This window comes from Anticarsia gemmatalis, chromosome 7, assembly GCF_050436995.1.
Source record: "Anticarsia gemmatalis isolate Benzon Research Colony breed Stoneville strain chromosome 7, ilAntGemm2 primary, whole genome shotgun sequence".
NCBI classification, from domain to species: Eukaryota; Metazoa; Arthropoda; class Insecta; order Lepidoptera; family Erebidae; genus Anticarsia; species Anticarsia gemmatalis.
In genome coordinates this window covers 12,741,041-12,759,297 of record NC_134751.1, presented here as the reverse complement: position 1 = coordinate 12,759,297, position 18,257 = coordinate 12,741,041, and the positions used below count along the sequence as shown (strand labels likewise).

The 18,257-nt window shown below is 42.8% G+C and overlaps 2 protein-coding genes and 1 long non-coding RNA gene across 6 annotated transcripts in view; 2 read left to right on the top strand and 1 right to left on the bottom strand.

Moving 5' to 3' along the window:
• The first annotated feature begins 281 nt into the window (after nt 1–281).
• Nucleotides 282–6,730, top strand: NAT1 (N-acetyltransferase 1). 2 transcript variants are annotated; one of them, XM_076116185.1, is made up of 9 exons: nt 282–549; nt 631–906; nt 996–1,721; nt 2,936–3,086; nt 3,173–3,276; nt 3,389–4,033; nt 4,107–4,359; nt 5,184–5,305; nt 5,435–6,730. In XM_076116185.1, exons 2-9 carry the CDS (start codon nt 781–783, stop codon nt 5,495–5,497), a joined length of 2,190 nt encoding a protein of 729 aa, XP_075972300.1. In that variant the 5' UTR covers nt 282–549; nt 631–780; the 3' UTR covers nt 5,498–6,730. The 2 variants fall into 2 exon arrangements, with proteins under 2 accessions (XP_075972300.1, XP_075972299.1); XM_076116184.1 differs by lacking the exon at nt 282–549 and having other exon boundaries at nt 637–906; nt 3,401–4,033.
• A 720-nt stretch (nt 6,731–7,450) lies between these two features.
• Nucleotides 7,451–8,474, bottom strand: LOC142974063 (uncharacterized). Its single transcript, XR_012959539.1, has 2 exons — nt 7,994–8,474; nt 7,451–7,622 (listed from the first exon to the last, which is right to left on the bottom strand). It is a non-coding gene; the product is annotated as an uncharacterized LOC142974063 (long non-coding RNA).
• Nucleotides 8,475–8,669: 195 nt separating this feature from the next.
• Mob2 (MOB kinase activator 2) overlaps nt 8,670–18,257 on the top strand; it is a 69,580-nt gene continuing 59,992 nt past the window's right edge. For 2 of the 3 annotated variants that reach the window (XM_076116183.1, XM_076116182.1), the window contains exon 1: nt 8,670–9,027. In XM_076116183.1, the coding sequence (XP_075972298.1) occupies nt 9,023–9,027 (5 nt within the window). In that variant the 5' untranslated portion in view covers nt 8,670–9,022. Of the gene's footprint in view, nt 9,028–13,962; nt 14,335–18,257 lie in introns of those variants that run through there. The other variant, XM_076116178.1, reaches the window with a different exon arrangement.

Sequence of the window (18,257 nt, the reverse complement as noted above, 5' to 3'; positions counted from 1 at the left end):
GTAAAAGAATCATACAAAACTTGATGTCATATAAAACAAAAATATTTAGATTATGACTAGTCATTCTGCGATAGCAATGAACGCACGCAGGAAGTAATCAGTTAATGAACCGCCGAATTCTTTATGGCGAAGGTGTTATTATCTCTTGCGATTACGAACCTACGACACGTAGATCATTCGTAAAGCAGGAAACCTAGAACTCATAATGTAAAGAATGATATATGTAGTTGTAAGAAAACGCAGAACAAGGGATTAAAGATTAAGGTGTTCTCGACAGGGCAAGACGCGGAGGCGTTAGCACGCACGCACAGTGCTGCAGCGTGTGGTGTCGTAGACACGAGCGCGCGGAGCACACGCGAGCAGAGCGCGGCGTGCGCGGGAGACAGCACCGGCGACAAGACGGACAGCGCGCGGCAGTCGGGGCCCGCGCCGCGCGCCTCGGGGCGGACGCCCGTCCCCCCGCCGAGGCGACGCTGGGTCCCGCCCTCTTCCCTGCGACACCACGATGTGCCTGACGGAGATGCCAAACACGACATCATATTCCGAAAGGTGAGTGAAGCTTCGTCTACGTGCCGGTAGCCGTGCCCATTATGTTGCCCGTTCTCACCTTTCCGTCCTTATCTTTCGCAGGTTCGCGGTATCCTCAACAAACTCACGCCGGAGAAGTTCCAGAAGCTGAGCGATGATTTGCTCGGTTTGGAGCTCGACTCCGACAAGGTGCTGAAAGGAGTGATCCTTCTCATCTTCGAGAAGGCACTCGATGAGCCCAAGTACTCATCGATGTATGCACAGCTGTGCAAGCGGCTCAGCGAGGAGGCTCCCAACTTCGAGCCGCCCGGTCAGCCGTGCACATTCAAGCTGTTGCTCCTGAACAAATGCCGCACCGAGTTCGAGAACCGCGCTCAGGTACCGCTTCGAATTTATCTTCCGTTACGTATCGAAAGTATCGCGTTACGTTCTATCTGTACTCATTTTTACGTATTTCGTTTCGCCAGGCGTTCGCCGCGTTCGAGGACAAGGCGCTATCGCCGGACGAGGAGGAGAAACGACATCTCGCAAAATGCAAGATGTTGGGAAATATCAAATTCATCGGGGAGCTCGGCAAACTGGAGATCCTCGCCGAGTCGATCCTCCACCGATGCATACAGAACCTGCTGGCGCGGCGCGCGGCCGCCGAGCACCACGAGGACCTGGAGTGCCTGGCGCAGCTGGTGCGGACGTGCGGCCGCGTGCTGGACTCGGAGCGCGGGCGCGGGCTCATGGACCAGTACTTCGCGCGCATCGAGACGCTGTCGGCGTCCCGCGAGCTGGCGCCGCGCATCCGCTTCATGCTGCGCGACGTGGTGGAGCTGCGGCGCGGGGGCTGGGTGCCGCGCGCCGCCGTCACGGCCGAGGGGCCCGTGCCCATCCACCAGCTGCGCCACGACGACGAGCCCATGCCGCGGCGCGAGCGCGAGCGCGACCGCGAGCGGGACCGCGAGCGCGACTCGCTGTTCCGCGGCGGCCTGCGCTCGCGGCCGCTGGACGACGTGCTGGCGGGGCTGAGCCTGCAGCCCGCCGCCGCGCTCGTGCCGCCGCCCGACAAGCTGTTCGGTAACGGCTTCGGCGCCTCGCGCGACGGCTTCCGCCAGCGCTCGGCGCCCGGCTACTACCCGCGCCAGTCCAACAACATGCACTACAACAAGCACTCGCAGACCAACGCGCAGGGCAACGGCTCCAAGGTACGTCCTACATCCCTTCGCACATACGCGACACACATACACGATATTATAATTTTGACCTAGTAGCGTACTTTTACGAACGATTTCTAATCTTGACAATCTGAAGATCTGGGTGCCAGATTCGATTTTATGTCAAACTTTTTCAGAAGACTAGTCAGATAGTTTATTTGTGATTATGATGATCTTTTCATGTGGTTTAATAGGACTACGTAAAATCGTACGTATACGTCTATCGTGTGCTGCGCACATTGTATGTTTAACATTTTTATGCTATCAATAACTATATGTATTATTGTGAGCAGATAGTAAGTACGAGTACTATATTATTTAAGTTATAAATTGATTCATAAAACAATTTGCTTTGTTTAATAGTTGACTATAGAGTAACATAATTTGTTGTTTCTGAAGCTATCTAAAGAAATAAGAAATATTGTTTCACATTACAGAAATGTCAAAAGTCCTCAGCAGGCGGCCCTAAATATGTAAAAGGAGGGAAACCTGCCATATCATTACAGACGCCACGCCAGCAAACATTAGAATCGTCTAAACATCTTCGTACAATAAATAATGAAAGAGATCTTTGTAAAAATGACTCCATTTCGAGAGTAGTACAACGTTTAGAAAATGTATCCAACACTTTAAACATGGTGCAACTTGATGAATTCCATTTATTTGCTCTGAATGTAGCGGCACAGTTACGACGGTTGCCCGAGTCTGACGCCGTCGAGGTGCAGCATCAAATACAAAATATATTAGCAAGTGCTAGAACTATGGACATTATGTTAAAATCGTGGCATAATAATGACAACGTGTTTTATAATGAACCAATTCATTATGTTCCTTCCTTACCTCCAAGAAATGGTTTCTTTCATTATTTTAAGAAAATTGTTTTGGTCTTACTATTCGTGCTATCATTATTCTATTTGTTTAAGCGTGGATGAATCTCACATATAATTAAATTTGTTTAAAAAATGTGTTTTTTATTTAGAAATCCTTAAATATTTCGGGTGTTTCTTGATTGAATAACGAAAGTGTAATATAACATGAATACAAAGCCGTTTGTGATAGAAATAAAGGTCACAGATGTTCAAGATTAGAATATAGTGCCGTTGATATATTAAAACAAAATGTGATGGAGATACATGGTCTACGTTAGGATTATTATCATCGTTAACCGTCGACCCTAATCATAAATTGTATGCTCGCTTGTGCAGGAGTCCGGATCCCGCGCGGCTAAGTCCCGCGTGTACGCGGCGGGCGCGCTGCAGGACGTGCAGATGCGACCGGCCGCCAACTCGCTCATGTTCACCGCCAACAAGCTGTCCAAGCCGCAGCCCCAGCTGCCGCTCGCGCCAGTACAGCAGAGTACGTACACTTCACGAATCGCAAATCGCTCGCCGCGCGACGGACGCGACCGTTACGAAATAATTCATCGTCGATCTATCTTTCAGACGTCCTAACGCCGGCTTTCGCCTCGACGCCGCCCATGATGAAGGAGTCCGCGATCACCATCAAACCGGCCACCGACAAGAAGGACAAACCGAAGAAGGACAAGGTGAGTCGAAGGATCGGTCGCGACCCCGTCGCCCCCGACCCCCCGCGGCGCTCGTTCGGTCCCCGCCGGGGACCGAATGAGCGCCGCGCCCTGATACGCCTCGACGTCGCAGGGCGCCGCGAAGGAGGAGGCGTGCCGGCTCGCCATCGAAGCGGCCGAGGCGGCGGCCGACGAGGAGCCCGGCGCCGCGCTCGACGACGCCGCGCCCGGCGCCGCCGCCGCCGCGCTGCGCCGCCTGCGGGCCCTGCAGGCGCCCGACAAGGTGCTGCGGCGCTGCGTGGGCGCCGTGCTGGAGCGCGCGCTGCAGGGGCCGCGCGGCGACGCGGCGGCGCTGGGCGGCGCGTGCCGCGTGGCGCGCGCGCTCAAGCGCCAGGCCGCGCCCGACGCGCTGCGCGCGCTCGTGCTGAGCGCGCACCCGCACGCGCGCCTGGCGCGCCTCGTGGCGCACGCGCTGGAGCACAAGCTGGCCACGCTGGCCGAGCTGGGCGCCTGGTGCGAGGCGGCCGCGCTGCACGCGCTGATGCTGGAGGCGCTGCAGGAGCTACTGGAGCTGGTGGGCGCCGAGCGCCTGCGCGCGCTGTACGACGAGAGCAAGCTCAACCTGTGCGCCTACGTGAGCGGCGGCGCGGGCGGCGCGCTGGAGGCGCTGGAGGCGCGCGGGCTGGCCGGGCTCGTGCCGCAGCTGCGGGTGCAGGCGCAGCTGGCGCGCCAGCTGGCCGCCGAGCCCGCGCCGCACGCGCTCTACCGCTGGATCAAGGTGGGTTCGGCGACCGACGACGTCGGCGGCGCGAGTCTGTGCCGGACGACGCTGACGACGATTGTCTGTGCAGGCGAACGTGGAGCCGGCGGTGCGGCAGAACGGCGCCTTCGTGTCGGCGCTGGTGGCGCTGGTGGCGGAGCACGTGACGGAGGCGGCGGGCTCGGGCGCGGCGGGCGCCGACAAGGCGGCGCTGGAGCGGGAGAAGGGGCTGGTGGAGGCCTACGCGCCGCTGCTGACGGCGCTGCTGGAGGGTCAGCCGGACCTGCAGCTGGCCGCCGTGTACGCCGTGCAGGTGCACGCGCACCACCACCGGTACCCCAAAGGTACGCGCCGCCCAGAGTGTGCTGACACTTCTATGCGATATCGTTTTATGAAATGTATTTATTAAAATAACACTCACGTGTAAGAATGTAATATATTATTATAAATGCATGAAAGTTAAGAAACAGTCAATGGAGCTTTAAAATCTATCATAAAATGTCCCTGAATTAAAATTCACCTTTAACACTCATTCCCGTGTGTGTATGTATGAATTTGCAAATACATGGTTAAGATAACACATAACTAAATTACATCTTTTTAAAACCCTGTATCTATTACATAGCAGGTTAGTCAGCGAGGAATTTCGGGCGTGTACCTCGACGCAAAGACCGAGCGAGCGATACGGGCGACCGCTAGCCTACTAATTTGTGACATAGCAGTAGGCTATATCCCCTCTCACATTAATACAGTCTTAATTTAATTACAATTAAACATATTAAATCGACAGCAGCTAATTATACTATACTAACTCGTAAAACTGAACTTTACAAGATTACAAAATTGTAATGAAAAGTAAGTTTAGTTTATGCCATATAAACTAAACAACACATTTTAAGTAATTTGGCACAAAGAAACAAATTTACCACAATTTGAGTTAGCGTAGTATAAATAGCTGCTGTCAAAATATTATTGCACTAATAGTAACAATAAAATATTTAAAAAACATTGTTAGAAAAAGTTGTCATTGCTAAAATTTTAATCAAAATGCAATCTCATCTCACACTAAAGACCAGAATTTAGTTGTAACGGAAATGTATGATGACATAAGATAATAATAATGTTGAGTGAGTGTGATGATGAGCGTGGTGGTGTCGTGGTGTTGCAGGCATGTTGCTGCGCTGGTTCATGTACCTGTACAACCTGGAGGTGTGCGAGGAGGACGCCTTCCTGCGCTGGCGGGAGGACGTCACCGACGCCTACCCCGGCAAGGGCGAGGCGCTGTTCCAGGTAACAAGCCACTTATTATATACAGCCTGCTTTATGATTGCTGCCAACCAAATTGTCAACGTTATCAACAGACATTTGAAGTGTAGCGTTATTGACGAAATGTCACTCATGTGTTACGTTGTAATGCAGGTAAACACGTGGCTGACGTGGCTGCAGCAGCAGGAGTCTGAGGACGAGGAGGCCGAGGACTAGGCTGCCGCAGCCGGCCCACCCCCACTCGACGCCGACACTCTCTGGCGCCACTCTCCGGCCGTCACGGAGCCGCACCGCTTTTGTTTCGCGCTCATCTCATTTATATAAATATAATTAAGCCAAATAGTTGAAATACCTACGTTTGTTACCCTTTAGCACTAGACGCGCCGCGCGCCGCCGGCTCGCGGCGGTTCCAGTGTTAAATAGGACAATTTTTAGGTTATTACGTAAACGAATATTAGTATCTCGAGATAATTTTTTGTAGGCCTTTTACTCGATTTTGATACTTTTTACAAATGTATACAATGTATAGTGTTCGTTTGGACGTATGATTGCACCCCGATCTGCCCCTCTCTGCAGTGAGCGTGTTTTAGTTGAAATTGTAAAAAAATATATATATGAAGAACTTAAATCAATTTTTATTATTAATATCATGATCATTTATTTTCAATGCTAAATGGACTTAGTGATAACTGTAAGAATGCTTAAATTTCATTGTATTATCAAATTTTAGAATTTTGTAACTAGATAAATAAAAAAATAAAAAAAATACTGTGCCCTCTGGCATAAGATGTATGTTGAGTGAGTTGTAATAAAGTTGTGAACTGATGCAAATGCAAACATTAAATAAGTAACATTGGTCAATATGTATTCAGGATGAAAAATAAACTTCAGTGTAATTTATTACAAAAACAATATATCGTTTTATTACAATATCATAATTTCATATATTTATTTGCGACTGAATCATCTTAAACAGTTAGGTAATAGTTGGTAGTGGGTAAGTTGCATACGTTACATGAGTACTCTATCATGATATATGGATTTAATTGAAAATACGAATAGAAGTATTTTGAATCCTTGCAATAGTGTGATAAAGGGTTTTACGTTTTGAAAGTGCTGTATGTAGTAGCAGATAGTGTTTATTTTGTTGCTGCCTGCATGTGTACATTGCGTGCTATAGTTTTAATAAAACCACTGTTATCAGTAGTATCTCAAAGTAGTTATGATTGATACAACTTATAGTTGGCGGGTATTTTACGAGTGTGTATGAGGTCGGTGAACGGTTGATTAGCTGGTGTGGTAAGGCAGGAGTTAATAATGTTAAAGTATGAAGCGAATACAAAGTTGTCAAGTGCTATAGCTGTTGCCAGGGGGTGCGTACCGCGTGCATCTAACTAATTGATTAAACTACAGAATGAATGTGATACATAATAAACTTGTGAGAAACGATATTGTTAGTTTGATTCCTGCACTGCAGGGTAACTTTGATTATACTTGAAACCATTGCGATATTTGCGTTACTTGAAAGATCTCTTAAAGTTAATCAAAGCGCTGTATAGATGGCGCTAGCTACGGAAAGTACCTTGCGGTGTTCAACAGATGGAGTTGATTGTGTGTTATACTTTTTTTAACCGGTGGTACGGTATGTCATAATATCTGCTGTTAGGTGCTCTTTCAATACATCCTTGGAATGGTAATGCTCCCCACCTGTCCTGTCTGGCCTGAGCAAGTTCTGAGTAGAACATCATTTCAGGCAGTCTTTTGTCATCCATACAATGCACATGACTATCTAAAATGGATCTTCATTATAATATTTTCTCCATTCATATCACTGCTGTTTCCTGAAGTATCTCTGTAATTGGCGCACTGTCCTGCCAATATGCCATCCCAGGTAACAACCATAGCAACACTATCATGATATATGGTGAGAAAAAAGTTTATATCACTACTACTACTCAATCCATAAGTTCTAAGTTACTTACTAATTGTAGAGTTATATATTTTGTAGACTATTTGTATTGAAGCTTTATATAAAAAGTATATACATGTGTTAATTCCTAATCAAAACATTGAACAGTGATTTGGTTAGACATAAACTGATTGTAGGACAAAAGAGTATGTACAGACTTCAGCTATAGAATAGGGATATACAATAAAATCACAGTAGAATTTTAATTAACTAAAATTTATTGAATAGATAGTAACAATCTAATATTCATGACTCGAGTCTCAGTCAAACTGCTGACCGATATCCAGCTCATTAGGATCAACTTTACATAACTGATGCAGCGCGAGTGTTGCCATTACGGTTGGAAGCCACTGTGTTCAAGGATCAATGGAGCTGTAAAAAAAAATACACCATTTTAGATATAAAGACTGTTTGTAGTTAACTACAACAACTTAAGTAAAGACAAACCTGTATTATAAAACTTGTATTTTTGTAATTATTTTTTTCGGCCACAAGGATCACATCTATTAGAAGCAGTCATCACTTTAACCAATTCGTAACCGAAAGCCACTGAAGTTAAAACTGATATTAAAGGAAATGTCTGTAGCTAATTACTTCAGAATATACGATTATACAACTGTATAATGTGAAATATACAAGTTACAACCTATAAATGTATACATGCTACATGCATGGTGATTACTAAATAATTATACCTCCTAGAACTTATAACCTTAATGATTACATATTTTAGCATTACTTACCCACTCTAATAGCAGCACAAAGTACGCAGAAAGTGATCACGCTGCTTATTGTGTTTTCACGCGCCTGGCGCTTCTCCTCCATGGGGTCAACTCTTTCACCGTAAGGTAGACGGAACATTGTGAAAATATAGGATTTAGTTAAGAAATTAATGAAGTATGTTTATATCAATGCGTTTTTTTAACGTGAAGAAAGATCGACACAAAATTTGACATTAATGACAGCGCGACATAGACGTCCGGAAAAATATACCATGTGCTTTTAAAAACAGTGTTACTATACTTATACATACTTCTATTGTTTACATTGCAATGGATAACTCAGTATCTGCCGAACTACGCCCCGATTAATTAATAAAGATACTGATAATGTTTTTTGAAGTAACTTTTAACAAGGTTAAAAAAAAACCACCTAGGCATTTTCTTTCAACACAAACTAATTAACTTTTATCTACCTACTTTCACTCGAGAATAAAATGATCACATCCCAAATGACAGTAAATGCAGTGTTGCCGTTTATAAAATGATGTCGACCAAAATTACACAAATGAAATGTTGTTTCTGTTTGTTCGCTATCTGGCATTTTTCAATAGGAAGTGTTTAAGTTTGTGAGATAAATAGTTTATAGTTTAACTAGTTTATATGACTCTTTCACTGTGTAATTGTACACATTAAGCGTTTGGCAAGCTCATTTTTTTCTAAAAATAAAATATTTCAGTTGCGCAACATGGCGATTATAGCTCAGCTGCTTAGATCGTTGTAGTGAAAATTTTCAATGATAGGGTTTTGTGACGACGACACGCTCTACTTCACACCAGATTTTCAACTCGTTAAAGAGTACAGTTAGCCGCAATCTGTCGGTTATCTCCGCGAAGTGTGATGAGACAGTTGATGATTGTGTGCGGCTGAGGCGCGGACTTATCGGGACAATTGCGCTAAAGTGCTGTTATTTTTGGTTGAGAAGCGAGTCGGAGGAAATCCGTCAAGCTGGAGCGACTACCGGAGTACCTGCGCGACACCGTCGACTGGTTCATGGGGTGAGTGGCCGCACGCCATTGTTCACACGACACAACGCAACTTGTTGTTCACTGCACGCTCCTTTCACAACGTTCTCACTCGTCTCGTCGTCCAAACTTGTGTCGTATGCCTCTACACTTGACACACATCGCTCAAACACTGCAGTGTCTCTCATACTAAAGTTGTTCCTTCACTGTAAAGCATCCCTAGGTAGTTGAAAGTAAAGGAAAACTTTTCTGATTAAACCCACCATTTAGTTATGACACTACTTTTGTCCCTGTAATCCCTCCTATTCTTATTCATAACTGGACACATAAAATTTCTGTATTTCACCTGTTTACAACATATTAAATAGCTAGATAAAAGTATGTCAACTAGACCAAAACTTACTGTTTTAGCAAATACAACTTATCACTAAGTACTACACACTCTAGACTTACACTATTAGTCTAGTAAGAATACCATATGACTATCCTAGATGGGATACTTTCTGACTGACACCAGGCACTAAAAAATGCTGTTGCATCACCCTTTAGGTTTAAATTATAACCAATCAATTTGTTTCTTATCTTAAATATTAATGCAAAATAATTTTAATCATTTAACACCAATGCGTACAATGTTTACATTGTAAACACTATAAGTTGAAAAATGTATTATTTAATAACAAAAAACATGCCTGTCAGAACTTGGTTGAAAATTGTAGTAACTGTATTGTATACAAGTGTTGTCATAGATAAGGCAAAACATAAACAAACTCAGCTGATTGTTATCCACCACATGTGGTGACATCACATTGTCATCTTCAATTAGCTAATTATATACGCATCATTTTTTCAACAATGTTTTTCACTTATCTATGTATAGTAGGATATGTATGTTAATTCATCTGCGATGTCATAAATATGTCTGTGTTTTTTACTATTTGAATATTATGTTTTAATAATAATAACACACACCTCTCTGGAGGACTGATGTAAGATGGGTCGATGACCTTTTCCCAACAAAGGGTAAATATATTGTCATAAAAAAATTTGCACACATAAATATCAATAAAATAAATTGTATTTCTTTTTAATTATGAGGCAAAGAATTTTCTAGAAACCGACCAATGCAGGGTATGAATAAGTAACTTTTTTTGGTGAAAAATGTGGTTTGTTCTTAACCTATTTACCCAGTTCTCGCAATCTGATATTAATTTGAAAGAGAATTCCATTTGTTTTGGAACTGAAACAATGACTCAGCTAAAACAGTTATTATGGTATTTATTTTTATTAATTGTTTTACTGTGGCTTTACTTATGAGTTTTGTATAAATCTGAACATAAGTAGAACAGTTGTGGGTGAATGAATGGACGTTGAAATTATATTTACTCCGGACAATGAATAAGTTTATAAACAACTTATGGTATGGTAGTTTATAATAATATGATGAAATATCAAAGCTTACTCCACATGCTAAGATTAGTAAAACTAACCATTATTTGTGATAGCCGATTAGCCGAGTGGTATAAGTTGACACCTCCCACTCAAGTGGTCGCAGGTTCGAACCCGAGGCAACATATCTATGACTTTTCGAAGTTATTATCCAATGATGAAGGAAAACATCGAGAGGAAACCTTGCATGCTTACAAATTTGTTTAAAACATTTATTGAGGGCATGCATGGTCCCCAACCCGCACTTGGCCAGCGTGGTGGACTCAAGGCCTAACCTCTCCCTCATTACGGGAGGAGACCATTGCCCAGCAGTGGGAAATAAATGGGTTAAATTTATTTATTTATTATGTCTTTGTGTCCCAGGTACTATTGTATGAAACAGTGACTTAGCCTAAAGCCCTATTTTGTTTATTTAAATATTCATCCATTTCTCTACTTCAGCTAAAGCTTGAGGAAGGGATAGTGTGAGATATCATGTACGGACTAAGTACCTCTTTTGGGAAAAGGTGTTGTTTATCCATTTGTGGTCATAGAACAGCAGAAGTTGTTCAAAAAATTAAATCAAATCATTTATTAATTTTGGTCAAATGCTGACACTTTTGATAGACAATGGTAGTGAATTTACCTATTTTAGTTTATTTAGACAATGATAGTGAATTTACCTATTTTAGTTTTTGTTTATTTGTTAATACCTGTATAATTTCAATACTAGTGTCAAAAATGCTACATATTAATATTATTGCTTAGTCAATTAATGCATTTTTAGATTTACAATAATCTGTCATAGGTCAGCCATGTTTTCATATTATATTAGTTTTATATATTTTCCGTCATTAAATCCAGATAACTACTTTATAGGGCCAGTATCGCTAATGAATATGGTTAAGGTATTTCATAACAAAAATAACAGGAAATGAATTAAATAATATTTCTGCTTTTTATTATATTCTTAGTTTCGCAGTCGGGTTTTTTTTAACAGTTTGTGAATAGAATTACGTACATCGATAACTAGTTCTCTACGATTAGTTATGACGGAGTTTCCGTTATTTCCTTATGTTGTTGCTATGAAGGATAAACCACAAATTTAATGACGTTATCACAAAATTGCCTGCAGCCGATACACGAATATAAAAAAAAATATTTTGACACTATTGACTATTCGTAGTTAAAATATTTCTACTACCGATATAAAAACAAACAAACATGGTTTGAAATCATCTTAACAGGTCAAGAACATTACTTTCTCTGCTACAGTACTTAATACTAAATTCGATTGAGTTCCACCTGTAAAACTCAATTTGAGGCTTCGCTGGAGCCCTAACCGTTTAAGCGGAAACATCGTCGGGGGGAAAGAAATCAGGTCGTAATAAACAGCCAATATGATTTCGTCACTTTCCGGCCTCCTCCACTGCGCCAGTTGGATTTTGTAGAAAAGCGCTAGAAAGTGTTATAAAAAACGTGTTTGAAATGTTACATACATTTTTGAATACTTTATTTACTAAAGAAAAAATGTGTGCCACCAAATACTTATTAAGAAAAAAGCAAGAGAGGAAACTGGAAACCAAGATCTTCAGCTGCCTTTGGATGAAGGAGAAAGAATTGACATTTTAAGTTATTCAAATCGGTGCTTATCTCGCATATTTTGGAAAAATAAACAGTAACCTGCATGATTTACTATTCAAAATTAAACAAAAACAAGTCTTGCCTTTGTCAGATCGCAAGTTATTAAAAAATAGCTGGAGCGTATATCTGATGACCGATACTATCTGATCTTTAAGCCTTTGATACGTAGCCGGCTTCACAAAGTATCGATAAATTGCTTTCATCACTATGAGTATGTCCTGGTATGTAGCCCAATGTCTGATTTATCTCGCTACACACGTTCATCGTCAAAAGCAACAAAAGAAATTGAAAGTATGTTTAAACGGAGGAAATAATGTCCTGCGTAATGGTTGCCCATGAAAATCGAATAAAAAAATTCTGATTCATTTTCCAAATTTGGCCACTTATATCGAACATTTGTTTCGCTTTTTTTTTGTAGTAGGACTCCTTATTTCGGATAAAGAATAGCGTTTAGTCCGAAAAGGCCGTCGAATAAACTAAACCGCTACCAGCGAGGCACGGTCGTTCTTCAGAGCTTGTGTAGGTAGCACGGGGCGGCACGGAGCGTGCTTCACATAGTGTTCCCGAGGCCTATAGGCTTTTAGGCTTTTTTTTAAGACTAGCCTATGCATGTGGGGCTACAGCGGAATAAAAGCCTAAAAAGTCTTTTAGGCCTTTAGGCTAGGCCTTTTTCATAGCCTTTTTTTGTCCACCCGATGACTATAGGCTTTTAGCCTTTTTATAGGCTAGGCGCATATTAAAAAGGCTTGAAAGGCCTGAAACCTATATTGATTTTTCGTCCTTTAGGCTAGGTCTATTTTATTTATTATTCGAGTATAAAGTATAATAATCGTAAACTTAATGTTACGATTTAAAACATAAGCGTTTACTTTGAGTGTCTGAGTATTAACCGTACATTGGGCCAGCGCGTATTTGATCTTACTCAAGCAAAGTTTGAATGTCGCACTGTCGCAAATAATGTATAACAAGTAGATACTTATTATTTCCAATTTCATTTTTCATTTTTCATTTCAGTTTTCATTTAATTTGAAAATAAATACAATACAAAAATACTTGTTTAATTCATACTAAGCCATAACCTGAACAATACCTATAGCCTTATAATAAGCCTACTACTCGAAAAACACTTCAGTCGGAAATAAAGCCTAAATGGCTATTTAGGCTTTTTTAAACCTATAGGCTTTTTAATATGAGTAGCCTTTTAAACACCTAGTAGGCTTTTTAAAATGAGTGGCCTTTTAAAAGCCTAGTAGTCTATCATGGCCATAAAAAAGAACTAATAGGCTTAATTTTAGGCCTAAAAGCCTATAGGCCTCGGGAACACTAGCTTCACAGCCATATCGCTAGACGATCGAATCCACTACGATAAGAGCACGAGTGCGTGTAGACTGTAGCCTCGTGTGCCATGACAAATGTAGGTGGCCACCGTTGGCGAACACCACTGCAATGCTATACCAAGGGCGACCATTAATTTTATAGAAAATCCTTATCAATATAGGGCGCATATCGACCATCGAACTGTCTTGGATGATCATTAGAAGTAAAAAGGATATTTAACATCTTAAGTGGCAAGAAGCTGAAGAGTGTTCAGTGAAGACAATAAACTCAAAGAGATTATTATTTTGCGTGAAAACTCGACGACGCGACGCTTATACGTGGTGAGTGGTGACAAAGGAAATGTGCTCGAACATGAGCCGTTTGGGTTGTCACAACACGGCATGCGGCAGCGGTAGGTTGTTTATACTTGCAAGTGGATCGCGGGTCGTAAACACGGTTGTGTGGCGGTGGCGGTGGTGTAGCGGTGCCGGCGTCGCGGCAGTCGCGGCACAGGTGTGCTGATAACGCGTGATGTCACCGCGCACGGCGGCCGGCGCCGGCGCGTCCTCTCGGCCTCTCGCCGCCGCCGTCAGTCGCCCGCGGCGCGCAAACGTGAGCGCCGTTTTTTTCGCGACAGAGTGGTTCGTAGCGCTTCCCCGTCGGCTCGCGTAGCGTCGGCCGCGGCGGTGGTTTCGTGTCGGTGTCCCGAGTGCAGTGCAAGGTGTCGTGCATGGTGGTGAAGGCGTGGGTGCGCAGGATGAGCGAGTCCGGCGGCGGCGAGGAGAGCTCCGGGCGGCGCTGGCCGGTGGGCATCCTGCGCAGGAGCGGCGCCCGCGCGGCGCGCCGGGTGCTGCACGTCAAGTACCGCAGCGTGCCACCCTCGCCCGCACCCTCCCCGACGCCGCACGCGCTCCCTCTCGACCTCGACGACACTGTCTCATGCTTCTGCAGGTCCGTTCCTATTATATTGTTGCCGAAAACCATCATTTTACTATAGGAAAACCTGTCCCGCTGCAGTTGCATACACAGTTTTATGTTTACTGTCACGTATCTGTGTGCGTTTTACCAAAACATTGTATGATAACTTGTGGAAATTCTGATTTAGATTCAACTTGTGCGAAGGTTGTTGGAAGGCTCCGCGTGAATGTTTACAATAATTAGCATATATCACAATATAACTATATTGTGCTGCTTAGTAACAAACACTAGATCGGTTGTACACAAATATTGTAAAAACAAACGGTGCGCGTTGCGAGTGGGCGCCATATTTCTCTCTTATGTAAGTGATTAATGTTCAAATGACTAACTATACCGGTTTGTAGTCGTTTGTTGTTTCCGTGTGTTGACGTGTGTGGCGATTACTTCGGCCTACTTGAGCGCGCTGTGAGAGGTGCGCGCTTATCGCGTGTTATCACTACACCTGTGTGACGTCACAGCAGCACGCCACGCCGCCGCGCCGCAACGCACCCGCTACAATTGAACATCTTATTTTATAATAATGAACCTAGTCTCGTTACTTAAAACCTTTGGACCTTCAAATTTTATCCGAAATCTGAGGACAGGTTGTCTCCCGCGCCAACATCTAATTACCTATCTTAACTTTTCCTTCAAGCAGTCTTTAGTAAAACCTACGCAAAACTACAATAATCTGAATCTGAAAAGGCTCTATTGTCCTTTTACGATAAAAATTCACTGCGAAAAGTATATAAAAGGCCTTTGCATGCTTTATTTTAAATTAGGCTTTTGTCCTAACAGGTTTTCCGCTCATCTAATCTGAAACTCTTAACTCGAAGCAATAATTTTTTATTTTCCCAAACTTTTACGTCCTGAAATTTCTTCACCTTCTGTTATAATTATAAACCGTCTAATACTTGTTAGTCGTCGGGCTCAGTTTAATAAAGAACATATCCCGTCGTCTATATGTGAAGTAACAAAGGTCCAAAGTATATTTACGTAACACTTAGGTACTTGTAAGTTCTTTTGTTTGTACAAACTTAGTCAAGAGCAGCAGGTCTACCGTCTGGGTTGCGACACGTGCGCTGATTAATGTTTCTGCTACAACTTGTTAAAACAATCTGTGTTGTGTTCATAATATCACGTCTTGCTCATATAGGGATATGTAGACTACAACGCCCCTTATAACGCCCGTTCTCTTTAAATTTGTTTATTGATTTATACATGTCTTTCCCGAGCGTTATAATGGTCTATTTGTAAGGATATCGTGAACTGGACCTTCTATTGAGATTCACCCACTAGATCATGAGATGCTTTGCCTCCATTTGTACATGTAGTTTCGTCAGATTGTAAACATCCATTTGTAAGAATATCTTCAGATCTGTTACCCTTCCTGAGATCTACCTACTAGATCATGAGACAAACAACTCTTCGGATGTAGTATATTGTCCAGCTGTTGAACACAAAGCTGAAGCGAGTGGTACTCTCTGGAGAGTGGCTCGGCCAGATTGAGAGTGAGGCGTGAACCAGTGTGCACTGATTGGTGCCACTTGACTCCGCCGCGCCGCTAATTGTCACACTTGCGTCTCGACGTTCAGCTCTATCTGAACACAATACGACGCTCAGACGACACGTGGACACTGCGAACAGGTTATCTTTATCTGAATGACAAATTAGAGGTCAATATAAAACTTTAATTTCTTAAAATTGTGTAATCTATGAGACATTTTGTAAGAATAAAAATGCATCAGGGCAGATCAGTGATGCCCGAGTGGTATAAGTTAGAACCTCCCACGCAAGTGGTAGCAGGTTCGAAGTGTTCGAACTCAAGGCAACACACCAATGGCTTTTCCCAGTTATGTGAATATGTTTTAGAGAAATAGTCACTTGTTCCAACGATGAAGGAAAACATCGTGATGCAACCTTGCATGCCTTAGACTTCTTTAGAAACTTCTTGAGCGTATGCAAAGTCCCCAACTCACAGTTGGCTAGCTTGGTGGACTCAAGACCTAACTCCTCCCTCAAAGAGGGAGGAGACCCTTAATGAGGGAGAGGTAGTGCCCAGCAGTGGGACACTGTTTGGGTTAATTTATTATTTATTCTTATTTACATCAGAGCAGGTAACTAACAATAATCTAGCTAGACTTATCTGATCAAGCTCATTGACAGTGTCTGAGTAGGTACATAAGATCCACTGTTGAATTAATGCAACATACTAAGCCTTTGTCTTATCTCTTGGGAAAATACAGACATGATGTTATGTTGATAGAATTGCATGTTCTTATGTTAATGAGCCGTATTAGATGGTTTATGTTGTCGTATACCCATGTTTGACTCACAACGTTCATGTCCCTCATATCAAATATGTTTTGTCGGTTCAAAGCGAGGTGTTTTACTCCATCACATCTTTGGTTCCCCTTCCCTGTTGGTACTGGATTTTCGTATTGCTGAGGTTTTTTCAGACAATTTGTATGTCAGTAGGTATGATAACCAGAGCCGAAATATTTTTTTTATTGGTCACGAAAAGTGTTGAGTCATGCCGTTGTTAAATGGCGAAATATTTGTTAATTAGCTACAGGAGACACCCAGTAAAACCAATACTGTCTTCTGGGACCATTTCGTGAAGGCCCCTAGACATGAGCTTGAAGAAAAAATCGATCGATCTCTGAGGTTAAGCTACGCTTACCGCGATTGTTCTGTGGATGGGTGACCATCTTATAAATATCGAGTTCCTCCGTGTTTCGGAAGGCGCGTTAAGTTGTGGGTCCCGGCTGTCATTTTCAAAGATCTTTGACAGTAGTCAGAAGCTTGAAAGTCTGACAACCAGTCTTACCAAAGGATATCGTTTTAGGACCCTGGTAACTAGGTTGTGGAGGTCCGATAGACAGTCGCTCTATGTAAAATACTGATATTCAGCTGCGTCCGGTGAGACTTGAGGCCGACTCCAATATAGTTGAAAGAAAGGCTAGCCTGATATATTGCAGTAACTGTCAACGGGCTAGTATAAAATGCTTGCGTGAAAGTAGAAGTAGTTTGTTATGTACACTGTTGGGCAACAGCTCCTGTCTGCTTATCGCACAAGGTGTGTGACTTAACTGTGCCACTGGAGCAACGGGTACGCCACAGATAATACACCATAGTAATAGTCCATTGAAATGTTACAATTTGAGGGCCGAATATTGCATTTCTTAGAGGACGCAATTTTATTTTTGGGACATGTAGGGGGGGTCAATAGAAGCTTAACTTGAAGTTTGTGGGGTCGCCACCCTTGTCCCCCGGCCGCCATCTTGGAAAAGGGGTGGAAACACTTTTTTCGCTATATCTTGGAAACTATGCGTCTTACAATAAAATTGTAAAAGCATAATTTGTAGCAAATTATTTTGTCTACAAATATATTGAATAACTTTTTGTCCTAAATTAACAATTAAAGAAGTTATAAGCAAAATAGTGATTTTTTTTTACAAAAATTTTCTTTCCGAATCCGGTCTATTTCGGAGCGCTGTTACTGAGTTTCTAATTAATGAAATAAAAAAAAATATGGGGCTAAATTTTCCTCGCAAAATTATCTACAAGATTGGTCCGAGTTAATTTTTTTAAATATATTCATATCAGTTTAGCCTTTTTTCCAAACTATGTTGGAGTCGGCTTCCAGTTTCACCAGATGCAGCTGAATACCAGTGTTTTACTTGGAGTGACTGCCTGTCTGACCTCCACAACCCATTTACCTGGGATATAAAACGATACCCCTCGTTAAGACTGGTTGCCAGACTTTCAAGCTTCTGAGTACTGTTAACGACTGTCAAATATCTTCGAAAATGACAGCTGGGACCCACAATTTAACGTCCCTTCCGAAATAGGGAGGAACTCAATATGTGTAAGATGGTCACCCATCCACCAAACAACCTCGGCAAGCGTAGCTT